This window comes from Macaca mulatta, chromosome 1 (assembly GCF_049350105.2).
Source record: "Macaca mulatta isolate MMU2019108-1 chromosome 1, T2T-MMU8v2.0, whole genome shotgun sequence".
Lineage (NCBI taxonomy): Eukaryota > Metazoa > Chordata > Mammalia > Primates > Cercopithecidae > Macaca > Macaca mulatta.
Window position 1 is genome coordinate 195,646,623 of NC_133406.1, and position 19,840 is coordinate 195,666,462.

The 19,840-nt window shown below is 41.9% G+C and overlaps 1 protein-coding gene and 1 long non-coding RNA gene across 9 annotated transcripts in view; both read left to right on the forward strand.

Annotated features, from left to right (window-relative positions):
* EIF2B3 (eukaryotic translation initiation factor 2B subunit gamma) overlaps nt 1-19,840 on the forward strand; it is a 147,316-nt gene that overhangs the window by 6,531 nt on the left and 120,945 nt on the right. For all 8 annotated transcript variants that reach the window (XR_013406584.1, XR_013406604.1, XR_013406558.1 and 5 more), the window contains 1 exon segment: nt 1,295-1,440. Coding sequence is in view for 4 of the 8 variants with exons in the window: in XM_077971373.1 (XP_077827499.1) it covers nt 1,295-1,440 (146 nt within the window). In the remaining 4 variants the exon portion in view is untranslated.
* LOC144333844 (uncharacterized) overlaps nt 3,200-19,840 on the forward strand; it is a 30,531-nt gene continuing 13,890 nt past the window's right edge. Inside the window, exon 1 of the long non-coding RNA XR_013402934.1 lies at nt 3,200-3,756. This is a non-coding gene — a long non-coding RNA (uncharacterized LOC144333844). The remainder of the gene's footprint in view (nt 3,757-19,840) is intronic.

Consider the following 19,840-nt stretch of genomic DNA (forward strand, 5'->3'; position numbering starts at 1 on the left):
GCTCTGCCTCCCGGGTTCACGCCATTCTCCTGCCTCAGCCTCCCGAGTAGCTGGGACTACAGGCACCCGCCACCTCGCCCGGCTAGTTTTTTGTATTTTTTTAGTAGAGACGGGGTTTCACCGTGTTAGTCAGGATGGTCTCGATCTCCTGACCTCGTGATCCGCCCATCTCAGCCTCCCAAAGTGCTGGGATTACAGGCTTGAGCCACCGTGCCCGGCCATATCTTAGCCTCTTGAGTAGCTGCGACTACATGCACGCCACCACGTCTGGATAATTTTTCTTTTTTTTCTTTTTTTTTTTGGCAGAGACAGGGTTTCGCCATGTTACCCAGGCTGGTCTTGAGTTCCTGGGCTGAAGTTATCCACCCGCCTTGGCTTCCCAAAGTGTTTTTTGTATTTCTTCCCATTTGTATATTTGATGAACGTTCTTCTGAATTCTTCATATCAAGGAGAAGTGGCATATAATATATTAAAGTGTGGGCACCATTCATATAGACCTGATTTTTTGTTTGTTTGTTTGTTTTTTTGAGAGAGACTCACACTGTTGCCCAGGCTGGAGTGCAGTGGGGTGATCTTGGCCCACTGAAACCTCTGCCTCCCAGACTCAAGCAATCCTCCCACCTAAACCTCCGGTTTTTTGAAGTTTTTTGTAGAGACAAGGTTTTGCCATGTTGCCCAGGCTGGTCTTGAACTCCCGGGCTCAAGTGATCCGCCTCCCTCGGCCTCCCAAAGTGCTGGGATTTACAAGCATGAGCCACTGCGCCCAACCAGCATGTCTTTTAATCCAAGATACCTTATTTATAAGATGAGACTGCTGTAAGAATTAATTAGGGGAGGCCAGACGCAGTGGTTCACGCCTGCAATTGCAACCCTTTGGGAGGCCAAGGCTGGTGGATCCTTTGAGCCCAGGAGTTGGAGACCAGCCTGGGCAACAGAGTAAAACCTCATTTCTACAGAATGTACAAAAATTAGCCAAGCATGGTGGCACATGCCTGTAGTCTCAGCTACTTGGGAGGCTGAGGTGGGAGGATTGCCTGACCTCGGGAGGTTGAGGCTGCAGTGAGCTGTGATAGTGCCACTGCACTCCAGCCTGAGTGGCTAAGACCTTGTCTGTAAAAAAAAAAAAAAAAAAAGAATTAATTGGGGGAATGCAGGTAAAACACATTGAAGAGGCGCAATAATATTAGCAGTTGTTATTATACCTAGAAATAGACCAAATCTAATTGAAATAGTGAAACCACTGTCTACATGAATAAGTTTTTGCTTTTCTTTCTTTTTTTCTTTTGTCCTATAGAAGTCATTGTGGTTACAACCAGGGATGTTCAAAAGGCTCTATGTGCAGAATTCAAGATGAAAATGAAGCCAGATATTGTGTGTATTCCTGATGATGCTGACATGGGAACTGCAGATTCTTTGCGCTACATATATCCAAAACTTAAGGTGAAAAGCGATTTTTTGACTCTTCTAGTTTATTGAAGATAAATAATATCCAATACATGCATTATAGTTTTGTTTTGTTTTGACAGAGCAAGGCTCTGTCACCCAGGCTACAGTGCAGTAATGTGATCTCAGTTCACTGCAACCTCCACCTCCCAGGTTCAAGCAATTCTCCTGCCTCAGCCTCCGAAGTAACTGGGATTACAGGCGCACGCCACCATGCCTGACTGATTTTGTATTTTTAGTATAGACGAGATTTCGCCATGTTGACCAGGCTAGTCTCGAACTCCTGACCTCAGGTGATCTGCCTACCTCAGCCTCCCAAAGTGCTGGAATTACAGGCGTGAGCCATCATGCCTGGCCCCTAGTGCATTATAGTTTACAAAACTTTATTTCTAATATATTTTTACATCACATACTTTGTTAGCCATGTACTCTTTAGTTGCTCTTTGATTTGGTTACTAGGAAGGATTTAGATATTCATTTGTCATAGTCACTGGTTTCCTATGTTTTTGAGTAATGGTACATTTTTATTTAAAAAAAAAAAAAGACATACTCTAGGCCAGGCATAGTGGCTCATGCCTGTAATCCCTTTGGGAGGCCAAGGCGGGTGGATCACTTGAGGTCAGGAGTTTTGAGACCAGCCTGGCCAATGTGGTGAGACCCTGTCTCTACTAAAAAGACAAAAATTAGCTGGGCGTGGTAGCGCACATCTGTATTCCTAGCTACTGGGGAGGCTGAGGCAGGAGATTTGCTTGAACCCAGGAGGTGAAGGTTGCAGTGAGCCGAGATCACGCCACTGCACTCCAGCCTGGGCAACAGAGCGAGACCCCATCTCAAAAAAAAAAAAGATATACTCTAAATGTGCTTCAAAAGATTCTATTTATATGAAGTTCATGAACAAGAAATGTTAATATATAAATCAGAGGAGCAGTTGACTCTGCAGTTGAGAATTGACTGGAAAGAAGCACGAAGGAACGTTAAAAAATTCGTAGACTTCCCATGTAATATTTGAACTTTAGTCACCTTTGGTTAAGAAACTAAGGAGCATGTAGATATGAGAACATAGTCTCCCCAGTGGTTGGTGGCCCAAAAGCTGAGAAAGATCCACTGTAGATTGTTCTAAAATTGTTTTTCTTTGGAAAAATTCAATCGTGATGTTGCCATATTACTTGAAATGGGAGACAAACTTTCTTCTGTTATTTCTGGTGATTAAAAGGATGTGTTATTTTCAACTGACTTTTGTACTATAAAACAAAAAATTAATGCAAATACATGGCTTTTTCACCCCTTTTATTGGGAAATAATTTATACACAGTAAAATGCACAGATACTAAATATACACCTAAATTACCATTATCTGAATCTAGAACAATTCCATCACCTCTGAAAGTTCCTTTGTGCTTCTTTCTAGTAAGTATTCGATCTTCGGAGTCAACTACTCTTCTGTTTCTATCACTACATATTAATTTTATTTGTTTATAAACTTCATATAAATGGAATCATACAGTTTTGTTCTGGCTTCTTTTGTTCAACATATTTTTCAGATTCATTCATGTTATTGAAAGTATAACTAATCTGTTGCTTTTTAGGCTGAGTAGTATTCCATTGAATGAATATACTACTATTTATTTATCTGTCCTATTGACAGTTAGTTATTTGGGTTGTTTCTAATTTTTGGCTATCTTGCATAAAGCTATTATGAGCATTTTTCTGCAGGTCTTTTTGTGAAAATATTCTCGGCTGTAGGGTTTACTTTATTAGAAACTACCGGTTTTCTAAAGTGGTTGTACCATTTTATGAAACAGTTTATAAGAGTTGTGTTTGCTTCACGTCTTCATCAACCCTTGGTGTTGTCAGTCTTTTTCATTTTAACCATTCTAGTAGGTATGTATGTAGTGGTATCTCATTGTGGTTTTAATTTACATTTCCCTGATGGTAATGATGCTGAAAACCTTTTCATATGTTTATTGGCCATTTATATATGTTCATGAAGTGTCTGCTCAAAGCCTTTGTCTATTTTTTTAATTGAGTTGTTTGCCTTTCCATTATTGATTATAGGAATTCTTAATATAGTCTAGATTCAAGTCTTTTGTGAGATATGTGTTGTGAATATTTTCCACCAGTCTGTGGCTTGTCTTTTTATTTAATGGTGTCTCTTGGAGAAAAGTTTTTAATGTCGATGAAATCCAAATTACTGATTTTGTCTTTTATGGTTATTGCTTTTTGTGTCCAGTCTAAGAAATCTCTGCCCATCTGACCTTTGTGTAGATGTTTGTTTATGGTTTTGTCTTTGTTTTGTATTCTTTTTGAGACAGAGTCTTGCTCTGTCACCCAGGCTGAGTGCAGTGGTGCAATCTCCACCTCTACTGCACCTTCTCACTGCACCACCTCACTGCAGCCTCCACCTCCCAGGTTCAACTGATTCTCGTGCCTCAGCCTCCCAATTAGCTAGGATTACAGGTGTGTGCCACCACACCTGGCTAATTTTTGTAGTTTATAGAGACAGGGTTTCACCATGTTGGCCAGGCTGGTCTTGAACTCCCGGGTTCAAGCGATCCACCCACCTTGGCCTCCCAAAGTGCTAGGATTACATGCATGAGCCACCTCACCCAGCTCAGATTTGACATCTTAATATTGAATCTTTTGATCCTTGAACATGGTATATATAGTCATGTGCCACATAACGATTTCTGGTCAATGACTGGCTGCATATGTGGTCCCATAAGATTGTAATACCGTATTTTTACTGTACCTTTTCTATGTTTAGATATGTTTAAGTACACAAATACTTACCATTGTGTTACTATTACCTATGGTATGTAATAACATGTTATACAGGTTTGTAGCCTAGGAGCAATAGACTATACCATATAGCCTAAGTATGTAGTAGGCTATACTATCTAGGTTTGTGTAAGTACATTCTATGATGTTTGCACAAGGAAGTCACCTAACAATGCATTTCTCAGAACATATCGCTGTCATTAACACATAATTGTGTATGTATTTATTTAAGTTTCCCTTAGTTTCTCTCAACTGAGTTTTGTAATTTTCAGTGATGATTTTTTTTTTTTTTTTCTTGAGACAGTCTTACTCTGTCGTCCAGGCTGGAGTGCAGTGGTATGATCAAAGCTCACTGCAGCCTCAACCTCCTGGACTCAAGTGATCTCCACATCAGCCTCCCGAGTAGGTGGGACTACAGGCATATGCCACCATGCCCAGCTAATTTTTTAAATTTTTATTTTAGTAGAGATGTCTCACTATGTTGCTCAGGCTAGTTTCAAACTCCTGGGCTCAAGCTGTCCTCCCACTTCAGTCTCCTAAAGTGCTGGGATAATAGGCATGGGCCACCACACCCAGCCCAATGTAGAGATTTTGAACATGTCTTGATAAATTTATTCCTAGGTAAATATTTTTAATGATATTGTAATTGGTAGTTTTTCTGTTTTCATTGTTTATTGCATGTGTATAGAAACACAATTGATTTTTGTATTTTGGCATTATGTGCTGTGACCTTTTAAATTATAGATTTGATTAGGACCTTATCATCATATTGCCTGTAAATAAAAACAGTATTATATTTTCCTTCTAATCTTTATTCTTTTTAAAAATTAAATTACATTAATTTTATTTTTGGAGACAGTCTCACTCTGTCACCGAGGCTTGTGTGCAGTTGTGTGGTCATAGCTCACTGTAACCCCAAACTCCTGGGCTCAAGCAGCCCTCCCACCTCAGGCTCCCAAGTAACTAAGTAACTAGGACTACAGGCATGTGCCACCATGCCCGGCTACTTTCTTTTTTTCTTTTTTTTTTTTTAGGCAGAGTCTCACTTTGTTGTCCAGGCTGGAGTGCAGTGACTCAATCACAGCTCACTGTAACCTCGACCTCCCCAGGCTCAGGTGATTCTCCTTAAGCCTCCCAAGCAGCTGAGACTACAGGCATGCACCACCACACCTGGACTTTTTTTTTGTATAGAGACAGGATCTCACTATATTGCCTAGGCCTGGTCTAGAACTCCTTGGACAGAAGTGATACCCCCAACCTTGCCCTCTCAAAATGTTGTGATTACAGGCGTGAGCCACCATGCCCGACTCTTTAAAAAAAGAAAAAAAGAAAAAAAAATTATCTCATTGCCCTGGCCAGGACCTCCAGTACAGTGTATATATGCATTTCCATTCACTTTTGGCCTTCCTTTCCTACTTTTCTGTATTTTCTCTCAAGTGGATTTTGGGTGCTTCTGATTAGGGTGGGGGCTTCCAATAAAATAATGTTGGGTGTGTTGCTTCCTGGGGTACAGCTGCTTATTTGTTTAGAGAATAGATGGGGAATTCCATTAGGGTAATGGGAAGAAAATTCGGGTCAAGTGTACAGTTCAGTGGTATTAAGCACATTTATAATGTTGTGCAACCATTACCACCCTCCATCTCTATAACCTTTATCTTGTAAAACTGAAACTCTATTACCATTAAATACTAACGTCCTCCTCCTCCTAGCCCGTGGCAGCTACCATTCTACTTTCTGTTTCTATGATTTTGACTACCTCTAAGTACCTCATGTAAGTGGAATCATACAGTATTTGTCTTTTTTTTTTTTTTTTTTTTTTTTTTTTTTGATACAGTCTCGCTCCATCACCCTGGCTGGGGTACAGTGGCATGATCTCAGCTCACTGCAGCCTCTGCCTCCTGGGTTCAAGCATGTCTTGTGCCTCAGCCTCATGAGTAGCAGGGACTACAGGTGCATGCCACTACACCCGGCTAGTTTTTGTATTTTTGGTAGAAATGGGGTTTCGCCATGTTGGCCAGGCTAGTCTTGAACTTCTGGCCTCAAGTGATCTGCCCGCCTCCACCTCCAATCTTTTCATGATTGGCTTACTTAGCATAACATCCTCAAGGTTCATCCACATCGTAGCATTCTGCAGAATTTACTTCCTTTTTAAGACTGAGGAATATTCTATTTTATGGATATACCACATTTTGCTTAGCCATTCATCCATCCACGGACACTTGGGTTGCCTCCACATTTTAGCTATTGTGAATAATGCAGCTGTGAATATGGATGTACAAATATTTCTTTGAGACCCTCTTTCAGTTCTTTGGGTTTATACTGAGAAGTGTAGTTGCTGGATTATATGCTATTTCTGTGTTTAATTTTTTAACGAACTGCCATACTATTTTCTGCAGTGGCTATACCATTTTACATTCCCACCAACAGTGTACAAGAGCTCCAACCTCTTTCTTTCTTTACTTGTTTTGTTTGTGAGACAGGATTTCGTTCTGACACCCAGGCTGGAGTGCCATGGTGTGATCATGGCTCACTGCAGCACTGACCTTCTATGGTCAAGTGATGCTCCTATCTCAGCCTCCTGAGTAGCTGGAACCATGGTCATACATTGCCACACCCAGCTAACTTTTTATTTTTTGTTGAGATGAGGGGGTCTCACTATATTGCTCCCAAAATACAAAAATTAGCCAGGCATGGTGGCACACACCTGTAGTCCCAGATACTCAGGAGGCTGAGGTGTGAGGATTGCTTGCACCCAAGAGGTGAAGGTTGCAGTGAGCTGAGATCGTACCACTGCACTCTAGCCTTGGCAACAGAGGGAAATTCTGTCTCAAAATATATATATAAATAAATTAAAATAAACGTGTGTGTGTGTGTATATATATATATTTTTATACACATACAATAATTTTGTATTTTTAGTAGAGACGGGGTTTCTCCATGTTGATCAGGCTGGTCTCAAACTCCTGATCTCAGATGATCCACCCACCTTGGCCTCCCAAAGTGCTGGGATTACAGGCATGAGCCACCATGCGTGGCTACATATATAGATATATGTATGTGTGTGTGTATATATATGTGTGTGTGTGTGTGTGTATTTTTTCTTTTTTCTTTTTTTTTAAGAGACAGAGTCTCACTATGTTGCTCAGTCTGGTCTCGAACTGCTGGGCTCAAGTGATCCTCTACCTTGGCCTCTCAAAGTGCTGGATTTACAAGGGTGAGCCACCATGCCTAGTCTATAGTTCCAGTTTCTCCACTTCCTTCCCGATACGTATTTTCTGCTTATTTTTGTTTGTTTGTTTTTTGTTTTTGAGAAGGAGTCTTGCTCTGTTGCCCAGGCTGGAGTGCAATGACGCAATCTCAGCTTACTGCAACCTCTCCTCCCAGGTTCAAGTGATTCTCCTGCCTCAGCCTCCTGAGTAGCTAGGATTACAGGTGCATACCACCACACCCAGCTAATTTTTGTATTTTTAGTATCGAGACAGGGTTTCACCATGTTGGCCAGGCTGGTCTCGAACTCCTGACCTCGTGATCCACCCACCTCAGCCTCCCAATGTGCTGGGATTACAGGCATGAGCCACCACGCCCAGCATATTTTTTTCTTAATAGTAGTCATCCCAATAAGCATGAGTTAGTATCTTACTGTAGTTTTGATTTGCAAAGAGCTTGGGATTTTTGATGGTCTTCGCAGGGCTGTATTAGCTACCATCTAAAAGTTTATAATGGATGTGTAAACTTTCTTTGCTCTATAATCTCTGAATTTTAGAAAAGTTATTTTTGGCCCAGTTTAGAATTAGAAATCTTGGAAGTCCCATGCAAGTAAGTTCCTCTAACACTTGGAGGCTTGAGAAGTAATAGTGTCAACTATTAGGAGAGAAGGCATGAGAAGGAAAGTAACCACCAAAGGGGTACTTTACTCTCCAAGTTACTGCCTTTTCTTATGACTTTGTTTTTTTTGTTTTTTGTTTTTTTTGTTTTTTTGTTTTTTTCGGAAACAGAGTCTTGCTCTGTCGCCCAGGCTGGAGTGCAGTGGCGCAGTCTCGGCTCGCTGCAAGCTCTGCCTCCCAGGTTCACGCCATTCTCCTGCCTCAGCCTCCTGAGTAGCTGGGACTACAGGCGCCCACCATCACACCTGGCTAATTTTTTTGTATTTTTAATAGAGACAGGGTCTCACCGTGTTAGCCAGGAAGGTCTAGATCTCCTGACTTCATGATCTGCCGGCCTCGGCCCCCTAAAGTGCTGGGATTACAGGCATGAGCCACCGTGCATGGCCATGACTTTGATCTTTTACTCCTTATTTTAGGGCTTCCCCTTGCAACTAAAATCAGAATCTTTACTAAGTCCTTCTGCAGTCTAATTTCTTTTCCTCCCTTACCTGTTTCCCCCGTATCATTTACACAGCATCTCTTACATATAATCCTACCTCTGAGCCATCTTCCAAGCTGTGACTTTGGCCAGCAAGTCTTTGCTATCTTTACTTGGTTTTTTCTTACTACAGTAGCTCCTGAAATCCTGGCTTCATATCAGCTTGCCTTCCAACCGGGAGTAGAAGGCAACAAGGCTAACTGTTGGAAGAACGTAAATAGACTCCCAAATAGCTGTTAGGAACTGAGCTAAGCCAAAATTCAGAATTAACTGATTAGAATTAACATAAACTTGTAGAAAAGGCAGTGGAAGGGCATATAAATGGTTGAAGAAAGTGAGACAGCGTAAGAAGGAAGTTGTCAGTGTTTGCTAAGGGATGTCGGTTATCTCTCTAAAGGAGAAAGTTGTACTGAGCAACTGTGCCATGCGTGGCACAGTGACCCTTTAAGCCCATGGTTTTTCTTCCCCTGTGCCCACAAAAGAGCTCCTAAACATTAAGAGGCTCTTTTGGTCTGTTTCCAATAAGATTTTAGGTAAGATAAGAACATTCCCTGAAAGTTTGGGGTTTATTAGCTTTTGGTTTTATCTTTAACCACTTCCTCCAGATTGAGTTTCCCAGCTATTTTTGTGAGGTCTTTGTGTTTGACTTCTGTTCTCAGAGAAAGGCCAGAGTAGTACATTCACTTTATTTGGCTTTTTTTTGTTTAAATAATTTTTAACTTATAATCTTTTTCCTTTACCTTACATTTGCTAAATGTATTGCAGTCCTGCTTAAATGTGGAAACCTCCATCATATGTGCTTATAGGATATTGAAGTTGGATACCATATTTGCTAAGTTATGTTTTTTCACTTAAAGACACATATTTCATTTGGCTTTATAATTTCTGGCACCATTTTCTACTTCATTTTGCTTTATCTAACCCCACAATTTTACTGATTTACTGGTTCTCACTTTTTATTTCAGCTACCCAAACCTCTTTCCCTGACTTATCAAGAGAGATTATTGGTTCATTCATTCTCCCAGGCCCTGGGTGAGTGAGCTCCACTCTTACAACTGACATTGATGACATGAATGCTCTTAGATTTCATATTTTCTCCATAATAATGTTTCATATTTGTTGATAAATCATTCATTCTTATCTATGTCTAAACTCATTCATTTAGTAAATATTCAGAGTTAACTAATAATAATAATGATAATTGCCGTTTGTTAAACACACAAGTTGTAGACCAGACATAGTTAATATTTTAACTCCTTATGTGGAAATTTTAAAACATGTACAAAAGTAAACAACATTGCCCACGTATCTGTCACCCAGCATCAACAGTTGACAACCTACAGCAAATCTTATTTTATCTATATTTTACCCAACTTGCTTTCTCCTAACAGTAAAAAACCAAATCAATAAGAATTCTTTGGTATCATTAAGTATTTAATCAGTGTTTGAGTTTCCAGTTGCCTCATAAATATAATTTCAGCATGTTTTTTCAAATGTGTTTATTTAACTTAGGAAGTGAATAAGGATTACACATTATAATTGGTTGAAATGTTTTTTAAGTCTCTTAACATACAGATTTTCCCTCCATTTCTTTTTTTTCCCCTTGTAATTTAATTGTTGAAGAAACTGGGTTTTTGGTGTAGTTTTCCCACAGTCTGCATTTTGTTGATTTAATGAGTGTTTTTTTGTTTTTTTTGTTTTTTTTGTTTTTGTTGAGACGGAGTCTCACTCTGTCGCCCGGCCTGGAGTGCAGTGGCCGGATCTCAGCTCACTGCAAGCTCCGCCTCCTGGGTTTATGCCATTCTCCTGCCTCAGCCTCCCAAGTAACTGGGACTACAGGCGCCCGCCACCTCGCCCGGCTAGTTTTTTGTATTTTTTAGTAGAGACGGGGTTTCACCGGGTTAGCCAGGATGGTCTCGATCTCCTGACCTCGTGATCCGCCTGTCTCGGCCTCCCAAAGTGCTGGGATTACAGGCTTGAGCCACTGCGCCCGGCTAATGAGTGTTTCTTGTATGTATATTCTATAAATTGGTAGTTGAACTTGAGGCTTGATTAGGTTTAGGTTTGAATTTTTGGCAAGGTAGTGGTGTGTTCTTCCATCTGAAGGCACATGATTATCTGGTTGTCTTTCATTTTATGATATTAGCAGCTGTTGATGATCATTGCACACCAGTCCTTATTCCTTGTGTCTCCAGTCATTTATCTGAAGCTTATTTCTAATAGATTCCTAAAGGAGGGTGCATGGTAATGTTCAATAAGTTATCTGCTGCCTTTATGTTTCACAGCCAATTTATTTGGATATAGAATCCATGACTCACATGTATTCCTTGAATATATTAAATGGTTTTTTTTGAGATGGAGTTTTGCTCTTGTTGCCTAGGCTGGAGTGCAGTGGCACAATCTCAGCTCACTGTAACCTCTGCCTCCCCGGTTCAAGCGATCTCCTGCCTTAGCCTTCCAAGTAGCTGGGATTATAGGCACCCGCCACCATGCCTGGCTAATTTTTGTATTTTTAGTAAAGACAGGGCTTCACCATGTTGGCCAGGCTGGCCTCGAACTCCTGACCTCATGATCCACCCGCCTTGGCCTCCCAAAGTGCTGGGATTACAGGTGTGAGCCACCACACCCAGCCTAAATGTATTCTTTCATTATCTTTTGACATACAGTGTTGTTGTCAAAACAGTCCAGATAAAATCTGTTTTTCTTTCCCTTATGAGTGACTTGGTCCTTTTGTCTGGATTCCCAAAGGAGTTTTTATTTTTCTTTAATATCTTGTGGTTTTTCTATATAACATATCTTATTGATTGTTCTGAATCATATTTTTTAGATATGTAGTGAGTTCTTTTCATGTGAAGTTTCTGTCTTTTTTTCTTTTTTCTTTTTTTAAGAGACAGGGTGTCACTCTGTTGCCCAGGCTGGAGTGCTGCCAAACATGACTCACTTCAGCCCTGACCTCCTGGGCTCAAGCCACCCTCCCATCACAGCCTCCTGAGTGACTGGGACTACAGGTACATGCCACCACACCCAGCTAATTTCTTCTTCTTTTTTGCAGAGACAGGGTTTTGCCTTGTTACCTAGGCTGTTCTCACACTCCTGGGCTCAAGTGATCTGCCTGCCTCAGCTTCCCAAAGTGATGGGATTTAGAGGCAAGAGTCACTGCACCAGGCCTTTTCTTTTATTTTTTTATTATTTATTTATTTATTTATTTTCAAAATGGAGTCTCACTCTGTCGCCCAGGCTGGAGTGCAGTGGCACAATCTTGGCTCACCACAACTTCCACCTCCCAGGTTCAAGCGATTCTCCTGTCTCAGCCCCCTGAGTAGCTGGGATTACAGGTATGCGCCACCCCACCTGGCTAATTTTTGTACTTTTAGTGGAGACAGGGTTTCACCCCGTTGGTCAGGCTGGTCTCAAATTCCTGACCTTGTGATCTGCCCACCTCGGCCTCCCAAAGTGCTGGGATTACAGGTGTGAGCCACTGTGCCTGGCCTTTTTTTTTTTTTTTTTTTTTTTGAGACGGCATCTTGCTCTGTCACCAGGCTGGAGTGCAGTGGCACAATCTTGGCTCACTGCAACCTCTGCCTCCCGGGTTCAAGTGATTCTCCTGCCTCATCCTCCCAAGAAGCTGGGACTACAAGCGTGTGCCACCACGCCCGGCTAATTTTTTGTATTTTTAGTAGAGACAGGGTTTCACCATGTTAGCCAGGATGGTCTTAAACTCCTGACCTTGTGATCCACCCGCCTCTGCCTCTACCTCCCAAAGTTCTGGGATTACAGGCATAAGCCACCACACCTGGCCTATTTTTTTTTTTTTTTTTTTTTTTTTTGAGATAGCGTCTTGCTCTGTTCAGGCTAGAGTGCAGTGGTGTGATCTTGGCTCATCGCAACCTCTGCCTCCTGGGTTCAAGTGATTCCCCTGCCTCAGCCCCTCAAGTAGCTGGGACTACAGGTGTGCGCTACCACGCCCAGCTAATTTTTGTATTTTTATTAGAGATGGGGCTTCACCATATTGGCCAGGCTGGTCTCGAACTCTGAACTCAAGTGATCTGCCTGCCTCGGCCTCCCAAAGTTCTGGGATTACAAGTGTGAGCCACCGCGCCTGGCCACATTTATCATTTTCTTACTTTAGCTTATTTTGAAATATTAGGCTATGGAGGGCCGGGCGTGGTGGCTCACGCCTGTAATCCCAGCACCCTGGGAGGCTGAGGCAGGCAGATCACGAGGTCAGGAGATCGAGACCATCCTGGCCAACATGGTGAAACCCTGTCTCTACTAAAAATACAAAAATTAGCTGAGCATAGTAGTGGCGTGCACCTGTAGTCCTAGCTACTCGGGAGGCTGAGGCAGGAGAATGGCTTGAACCCAGGATGCGGAGGTTGCAGTGAGCTGAGGTTGCAGTGAGCTGAGGTCGTGCCATTGCATTCCAGCCTGGTGACAGAGTGAGACTCTGTCTCAAAAAAAACCCAGGAATATTAGGTTATGGATTTCATCTGTTTTGTGGGCATGTCGTTCTTACGTGTGCTTTCATTATAGGAATGTTATTTTAATCTTTATTATCTTTTTTGATAATAACTTTGTATGGGATTTGACTGTAATCGTTTTGTTTCTAATTTTTATCTGAAGTTGGTCTTTTTACATTTTTAGAAAAGAAGGGTGAGTCAGAATTGCTTTTTTAGCTTCACAGCTCTAGATCCCCCTCCTTTAAGATCTTCCTCCACTGCTCCTTTATCTCCATTTTATCTGGCTTTTCTGGTTCCTGTGCTCTGAGGATTGTCTTTGTCTTCCTTAATTTGGATTATACTCCTGGCAATTTCTATTTAGTGCTGCGCTTCTTCCTTTTTTTTTTTTTTTTTTTTTTTTTTTTTTTTTTGAGATGGAGTCTTGGTATGTCGCCCAGGCTGGAGTGCAGTGGCATGATCTCGGCTCACGGCAAGCTCCGCCTCCCAGGTTCACACCATTCTCCTGCCTCAGCCTCCCAAGTAGCTGGGACTACAGGTGCCCACCACACACCTGGCCAATTTTTTGTGTTTTTAGTAGAGACGGGATTTCACTGTGTTAACCAGGATGGTCTCGATCTCCTGACCTTGTGATCTGCCCGCCTCGGCCTCCCAAAGTGCTGGGATTACAGGCTTAAGCCACTGCACCCGGCCTTCATTTTTAAAGAGAGTGTTGGTTTATTAGTTTTGAGAGTTCATAGGGCTAAGACTGCTCTAGCCCTTTCATATCTTACCGTGAATAGATAAGGGGACTGAGTCTTCAGAGAGTTTAATGGAAGAATTAGTAATTGAACCGGTTCTCTTACTTCAAAGCCTATGCTCTTAACTATGCTTTACAGTCTAGGAGAGAAGTCAGAATACAGTATGCACTTTTGGCCAGGCACGGTGGCTCACATCTTCAATCCCAGCACTTTGGGAGTCTGAGGCAGGCATGGTCTCTCACACTTTTAGTCCCAGCACTTGGGGAGGCTGAGGCAGGCGTATCACTTGAGCTCAGGGGTTCTAGACCAGCCTAGGCAACATGGCAAAAATCTCATTTCTACCAAAAACATAAAAAATTAGCCAGGCATGGTGGTGTGTGCCTGTAGTCCCAGCTACTTGGGAGCCTGAGGTGGGAGGATCGTTTGAGTTTGGGAGATTGAGGCTGCAGTGAGCCAAGATCACGTCACTGCACTCCAGCCTGGGTGATAAAGTGAGACCCTGTCTCCAAAAAAAGATAAAACAAATAAACAAACAAAAAAAGTATATATCTTATATCTTTATATCCTATAGGGACAGATTGAAAGATTACTAACAGGTTAATATTTATAAATATTCACTACATAAATGAGGAGAATCAGTCACCAGTGAATGGTTATTGCAATAATCCTGGCAAGAAAAAATGAAAGAGCAAAACAAGGCAATGGCAATAGTAATAGAGAGATAGGGAAAAATTGAAGAGTATTTAGGAAAACTTTGTGACTAATTAATTAGATGTGGAAGGATAAAGAGAGGGAGGGGTCAAACATGATGTCCAGGTTTCCAGCAAGAGCAACTAGATGGATAGTGGTGGCATTCAAAATTTAGAGGCCACAGGACAAGGAATAAATTTGTAGCAATAATCATATGGGTAACTGCAGTTAACTTTACTAAACGTAGTATGCATTTGCAATTCTACACATTTGGATACTTGCATATCTACCTGGTACACTCTCAGTTCCCTCCATTCCTATATAAATAATGAATTCCTGGTAATCTGTCTTAACCTCGGTTTCCCCCCAAAGCAGAGCCTGAGATAAGGGTATTTGTACAATTAGTAATATGAGTGGGATTTGGAAAGAGGAAAACAGGGAAAGAGGGAAGACCAGTCTGAGTGTCTGAGGGTGTGTTATTGACTTTGTTACTCCTGTGGGCAACTGAGGCTCAGTTCCACTGGAGACCCTCTAAGGCGCTTTGTAGACTGTGCCTCAGAGATGCTAAAGATCAGAAAAGAAAAGTATTTATTCACTCTCTTCCTTTCCCCATTGGTCAAAGGTTGCCCCATGGGTATAAATTTCCTCACACTTCAAGGTTTGTATGTGCGCCAGAATGGCCGAATAGGTTCCTGTAGGTATTCCAAATGTGGTTACTAGAAGTCTGAAGACAAAAAATAAGAGACGACCAGTACACAAAGTGAAATGCTATCAGGTTACACAGATGATTGCCAGAGCAATGGCTGGAATAAAGAGTTGGGCCCACAGAATGTGAAGCGGAGCACAAGAGATGTCTTCTTATTCATTAGCTTTCAAGATTTAGCTAAAATTTCATTACCTCTGGAAGCCTTCCTTAGCCTCCAGGTCTGGGTTAATTGCCCTTCTTTTTTTTTTTTTTTTTTTTTTTTTTTTGAGACGGAGTCTCACGCTGTTGCCCAGGCTGGAGTGCAGTGGCCAGATCTCAGCTCACTGCAAGCTCCGCCTCCCGGGTTCCCGCCATTCTCCTGCCTCAGCCTCCTGAGTAGCTGGGACTACAGGCGCCCGCCACCGCGCCCGGCTAATTTTTTTGTATTTTTAGTAGAGACGGGGTTTCACTGTGGTCTCGATCTCCTGACCTTGTGATCCGCCCGCCTCGGCCTCCCAAAGTGCTGGGATTACAGGCTTGAGCCACCGCGCCCGGCCTAATTGCCCTTCTTAATTATTCCCTATACACCTCCATACTTCTTTTTTATTATTTATTTATTTATTTATTTTGAGACGGAGTCTCGCTCTGTCTCCCAGGCTGGAGTGCAGTTGTGGGATCTCGGTTCCTTGCAACTTCTGCCTTCTGAGCTCAAGGGATTCTCCTGCCTCAGCCTCCTGAGTAGCTGGGACTACAGGCCTGCATCACCACACCCTGCTAATTTTTTGTATTTTTAGTAGAGACAGGGTGTCGCCATGGTGGCCAGGCTGATCTCAAACTCCTGACCTCAGGTGATCCACCAGTCTGGGCCTCCCAAAGTGGTGGGATTACAGGCGTGAGCCATGCGCGTGGCCACCTCTGTACTTATTGCATAGCATTTTAATATAATACTGTTATTGGAATTGCTATTACTTATCTGTTTCCCCTTTATATTTCCTATATCTTGATAGATTGGGATGGAGTTAGAGTCTGAAGGAAAATTTTTCTTATTTCAGATGACAGAACCTAAGGGATAGTAAATGGTTAGACCAGCCACTTTACGTTTTTGTTTTTGTTTTGAGACGGAGTCTTACTCTGTCACCCAGGTTGGAGTACGGTGGTGCGATCCCAGCTTACTACAACTTCCATCTCCTGGTTCAAGCATTTCTCCTGCCTCAACCTCCTGAGTAGCTGGGCACGTGCTACCACGCCCGGCTAATTTTTGTGTTTTTAGTAGAGATGGGGTTTCACCATGTTGGCCAGGCTGGTCTCGAACTCCTAACCTCAGGTAATCTGCCTGCCTTGTCCTCCCAAAGTGCTGGGATTGCATGCATGAGCCACCATGCCCAGCCAGACCCACATCTTTTGGCCCAGTGTACCCTTTAAAATTCCCAGTTAGTGCAGCTGAAGTTCTCCTGTTTTAACTTCCCTCATCAATTTTCTCTTTCTTTCTTATAAGTTCAGATATGTATTTGAAATAATTTTTTGTTATGTCTTACTCAAAATTTTTAGATGTTTGTGACAGAATTTTTGGGTTGTCTTAACCCACCAGTTTTCCAACACCAGAAACCTACATGCTATGTGCTTGTGTGCATTATTTCATTTAATCCCCAGCGACACTCTGAGATAGAAACTATCTTTGTCCCCATCTTAAAAATGTGAAAGTAGGCCGGGAGAGGTGGCTCATGCCTGTAATCCCAGTACTTTGGGAGGCTGAGGCAGGTGGATCACCTGAGGCCAGGAGTTCGAGACCAGCCTGACCAACATTGCAAAACTCCATCTCTACTAAAAATATAAAAATTAGCCGGGCGTGGTGGCAGGCGCCTGTAATCCCAGCTACTCAGGAGACTGAGGCAGGAGAATCGCTTGAACCTGGGAGGCGAAGGTTGCAGTGAGCTGAAATTGTGCCACCGCACTCCAGCCTGGGCGACAGAGGGAGACTCTGTCTAAAAATAAAAATAAAAATAAATTTTCAAAAAATGGGGAAAGTAGGTCTCGAGGAACTTGAGTGACTTGCCTAAAGTTCAAGCGGAAAGAAATATTATGTATTAGGTGCCAAAGTCTCAGTAAATGCATTGAGTAACCAGAGGATTAAAAGGATGATTTCTGCTAGGTACAGCCAGATGACACGTGTCTCAAAATTGAATTTTTATTTGAGATGCAGTAGTGGAGTAGGTTAGGGACATAGCAAAGAGGAATTAGGACAGTACTCTGTGTCCTCTAGAGGAACATCAGGAAACACTGCTTGAATGTGCTTGTTGAAGAAAAAGGAACACCTCATGAATGTGACATTCAAATTGAGTCTTGTAGGAAGAATAAGAATTTGTGATGATGGGGACATGAGCAGGGATAGACATTCCTAATAGTACTAGGATAGAATAACTCCTGAGAAAGCATGAAAATCCTATACTTTAACAGTTGAGGAATTACTACAAAGCTGAAATATGCAGGTATGTTTTTAGCTCCAAATTGTGTGAAATGAAGACCTCACTCAATGTAAGTAAGCATATACCTCTAAAACTTTTACATGGGTCAGGCCTGGGCATGGTGGGTCAGGCCTGGGCATGGTGGCTCATGCTTGTAATCCCAGCACTTAGGGAGGCCTTGACAAGAGGATTGCTTGAGCCCAGGAGTTTGAGACCAGTCTGCGTAACATAGTGAGACCTTGTCTCTACAAAAAAAATTGTAAAAATTAGCTGGGGAAAAAAAAATTAGCCAGGTGTGGTGGTGTGTGCCTATAGTCCTGGCTACTTGGGAGGCTGAGGAGGGATGATTGTTTATTTTCTTTCTGGTGGCAGGTGGAATTATATACATTTAAGGTTTAATTTGATTTTGAGTTGAACTCTTTAGGGAGCACAGAAAGGCAGGTGGAAAATGAAAGGTACTGAGAAGCAGCAGAAACTCTGCTTTGCAGTAATAGTAACAACTGATTATTCACACAAGATCTCTGTTTATAGCCTACTGAGCATTTCTGATGATAATTAAATTTGCTAAAGTTTTATAATGAATACATTTGAGAAATTCATTTGTTACTTTAGAACCTTGGTTTCTCTTCTCAGAGACCACTGGAAGGTAGGGAGTTAACTTATTAACTGATTATGATTATGGGGATGTAATTTTTGTTTTCCTCGGGGTTGCCTGGAACATTGGCTCTGAAGATCACCAGGAAGATCTTTCATACGTATTATGTGTGTCTGGATTTCTAATCTAACAGCCACATTGAAAGGTAGATGGTATTATTCTGTTTTGCAAATGACAAACCTGATACTCAGAAAATTTAACTAAGCTGCCCCAAATCCCACTCCGGTTAATTGCTGAGCCACAGTTAGAACACAACTGTGGGGTTTTTTTGTTTGCTTGTTTTTGTTTTTGTTTCTTTGAGACAGAGTCTTGCTCTGTCACTCAGGCTGGAGTGCAGTAGCGCAATCTCGGCTCACTGCAACCTCCACCTCTTGGGTTCAAGTGATTCTCCTGCCGCAGCCGTCCGAGTAGCTGGGATTACAGGGGTGTGCCACCATGCCTGGCTAATTTTTTTGTATTTTTAGTAGCAATGGGGTTTTGCCATGTCAGTCAGGCTGATCTCAAACTGCTGGCCTCAAGTGATCTGCCCACCTCAGCCTCCCAAAGTGCTGGGATTACAGGCTAGGCTACCGCACCTAGCATTTTTTTTGTTTTGTTTTGTTTTGTTTTTTGAGAGAGTCTCACTCTGTCACCAAGGCTGGAGTCCAGTGGCACCATCTCGGCGCACTCTAACCTCTGCCTCCTGGGTTCAAGCAATCCTCCCACCTCAGCCTCTAAACCTGTTCTAAAGATTCTACCAGGTTTACTTGGTCTGGTATTTTCAAAATTTCTTTTTTTGAGTAGTGTTCTTTTCTGTGGCATTCAGTTATGTAGAATTTTATATGTAGATTAGATAGTTGTATGTATGTACAGAACTCTTTTAAAGTGTACAATTCGGTGGTTCTTAATAGGTATAAACTCTTAATTATTTTTGTGTAAAACATACTTAAAAATGAACAAATCTCCTAACAGGACTCATGTAGTATCCTTGTCTTGCAGGTGTGCAGCGATTGCTTGTTGATCTCTTTCTCTTAAGTGGAGGGAATTCCAGTCTTATAGGAGAAATTTTTGTCCTATGTCTAGAGCCATGTGAACAAGAAGTGTTGTTCAGTAAAGGTACGGTCTGTGATCAGCACGTAAAACAAAGCTGACTGACTCCTTGGACATGGATCCTGACCCATATTAGAGCTGTTGCTCTCTCTGGGGTAATCAGCCATTGGTGCTGTTTTTGTGTGCTTTAGAAACAGACTGTGATTATTCCTCAGTGTTTCGAGAACAAGTTCGTGAGGTATATTTTAGAGGCTTCAAGCAGACTAAATCTATAATAGAATTCTGTAGCCTATGTTTAAAACATTTGTTTTATATTGCTGGTCTCATTGCTTCTTTTAATTTAGAAATTCCAGAGTTGATAATTCTCTATTTAATCTAGACAGGAATCTTTGGCCTCAAGCAAGCCTCATTTACCCTGGGCCTCAGTTTCACAACCAAGAAAGTAGGGATAATGATACCAACACACTAGTTGTTAGAGGTATAGTTACTTAAGTCCTTTGATGTAGAAAAAGGACTATTATGTCTTAAGAAACAGCTAA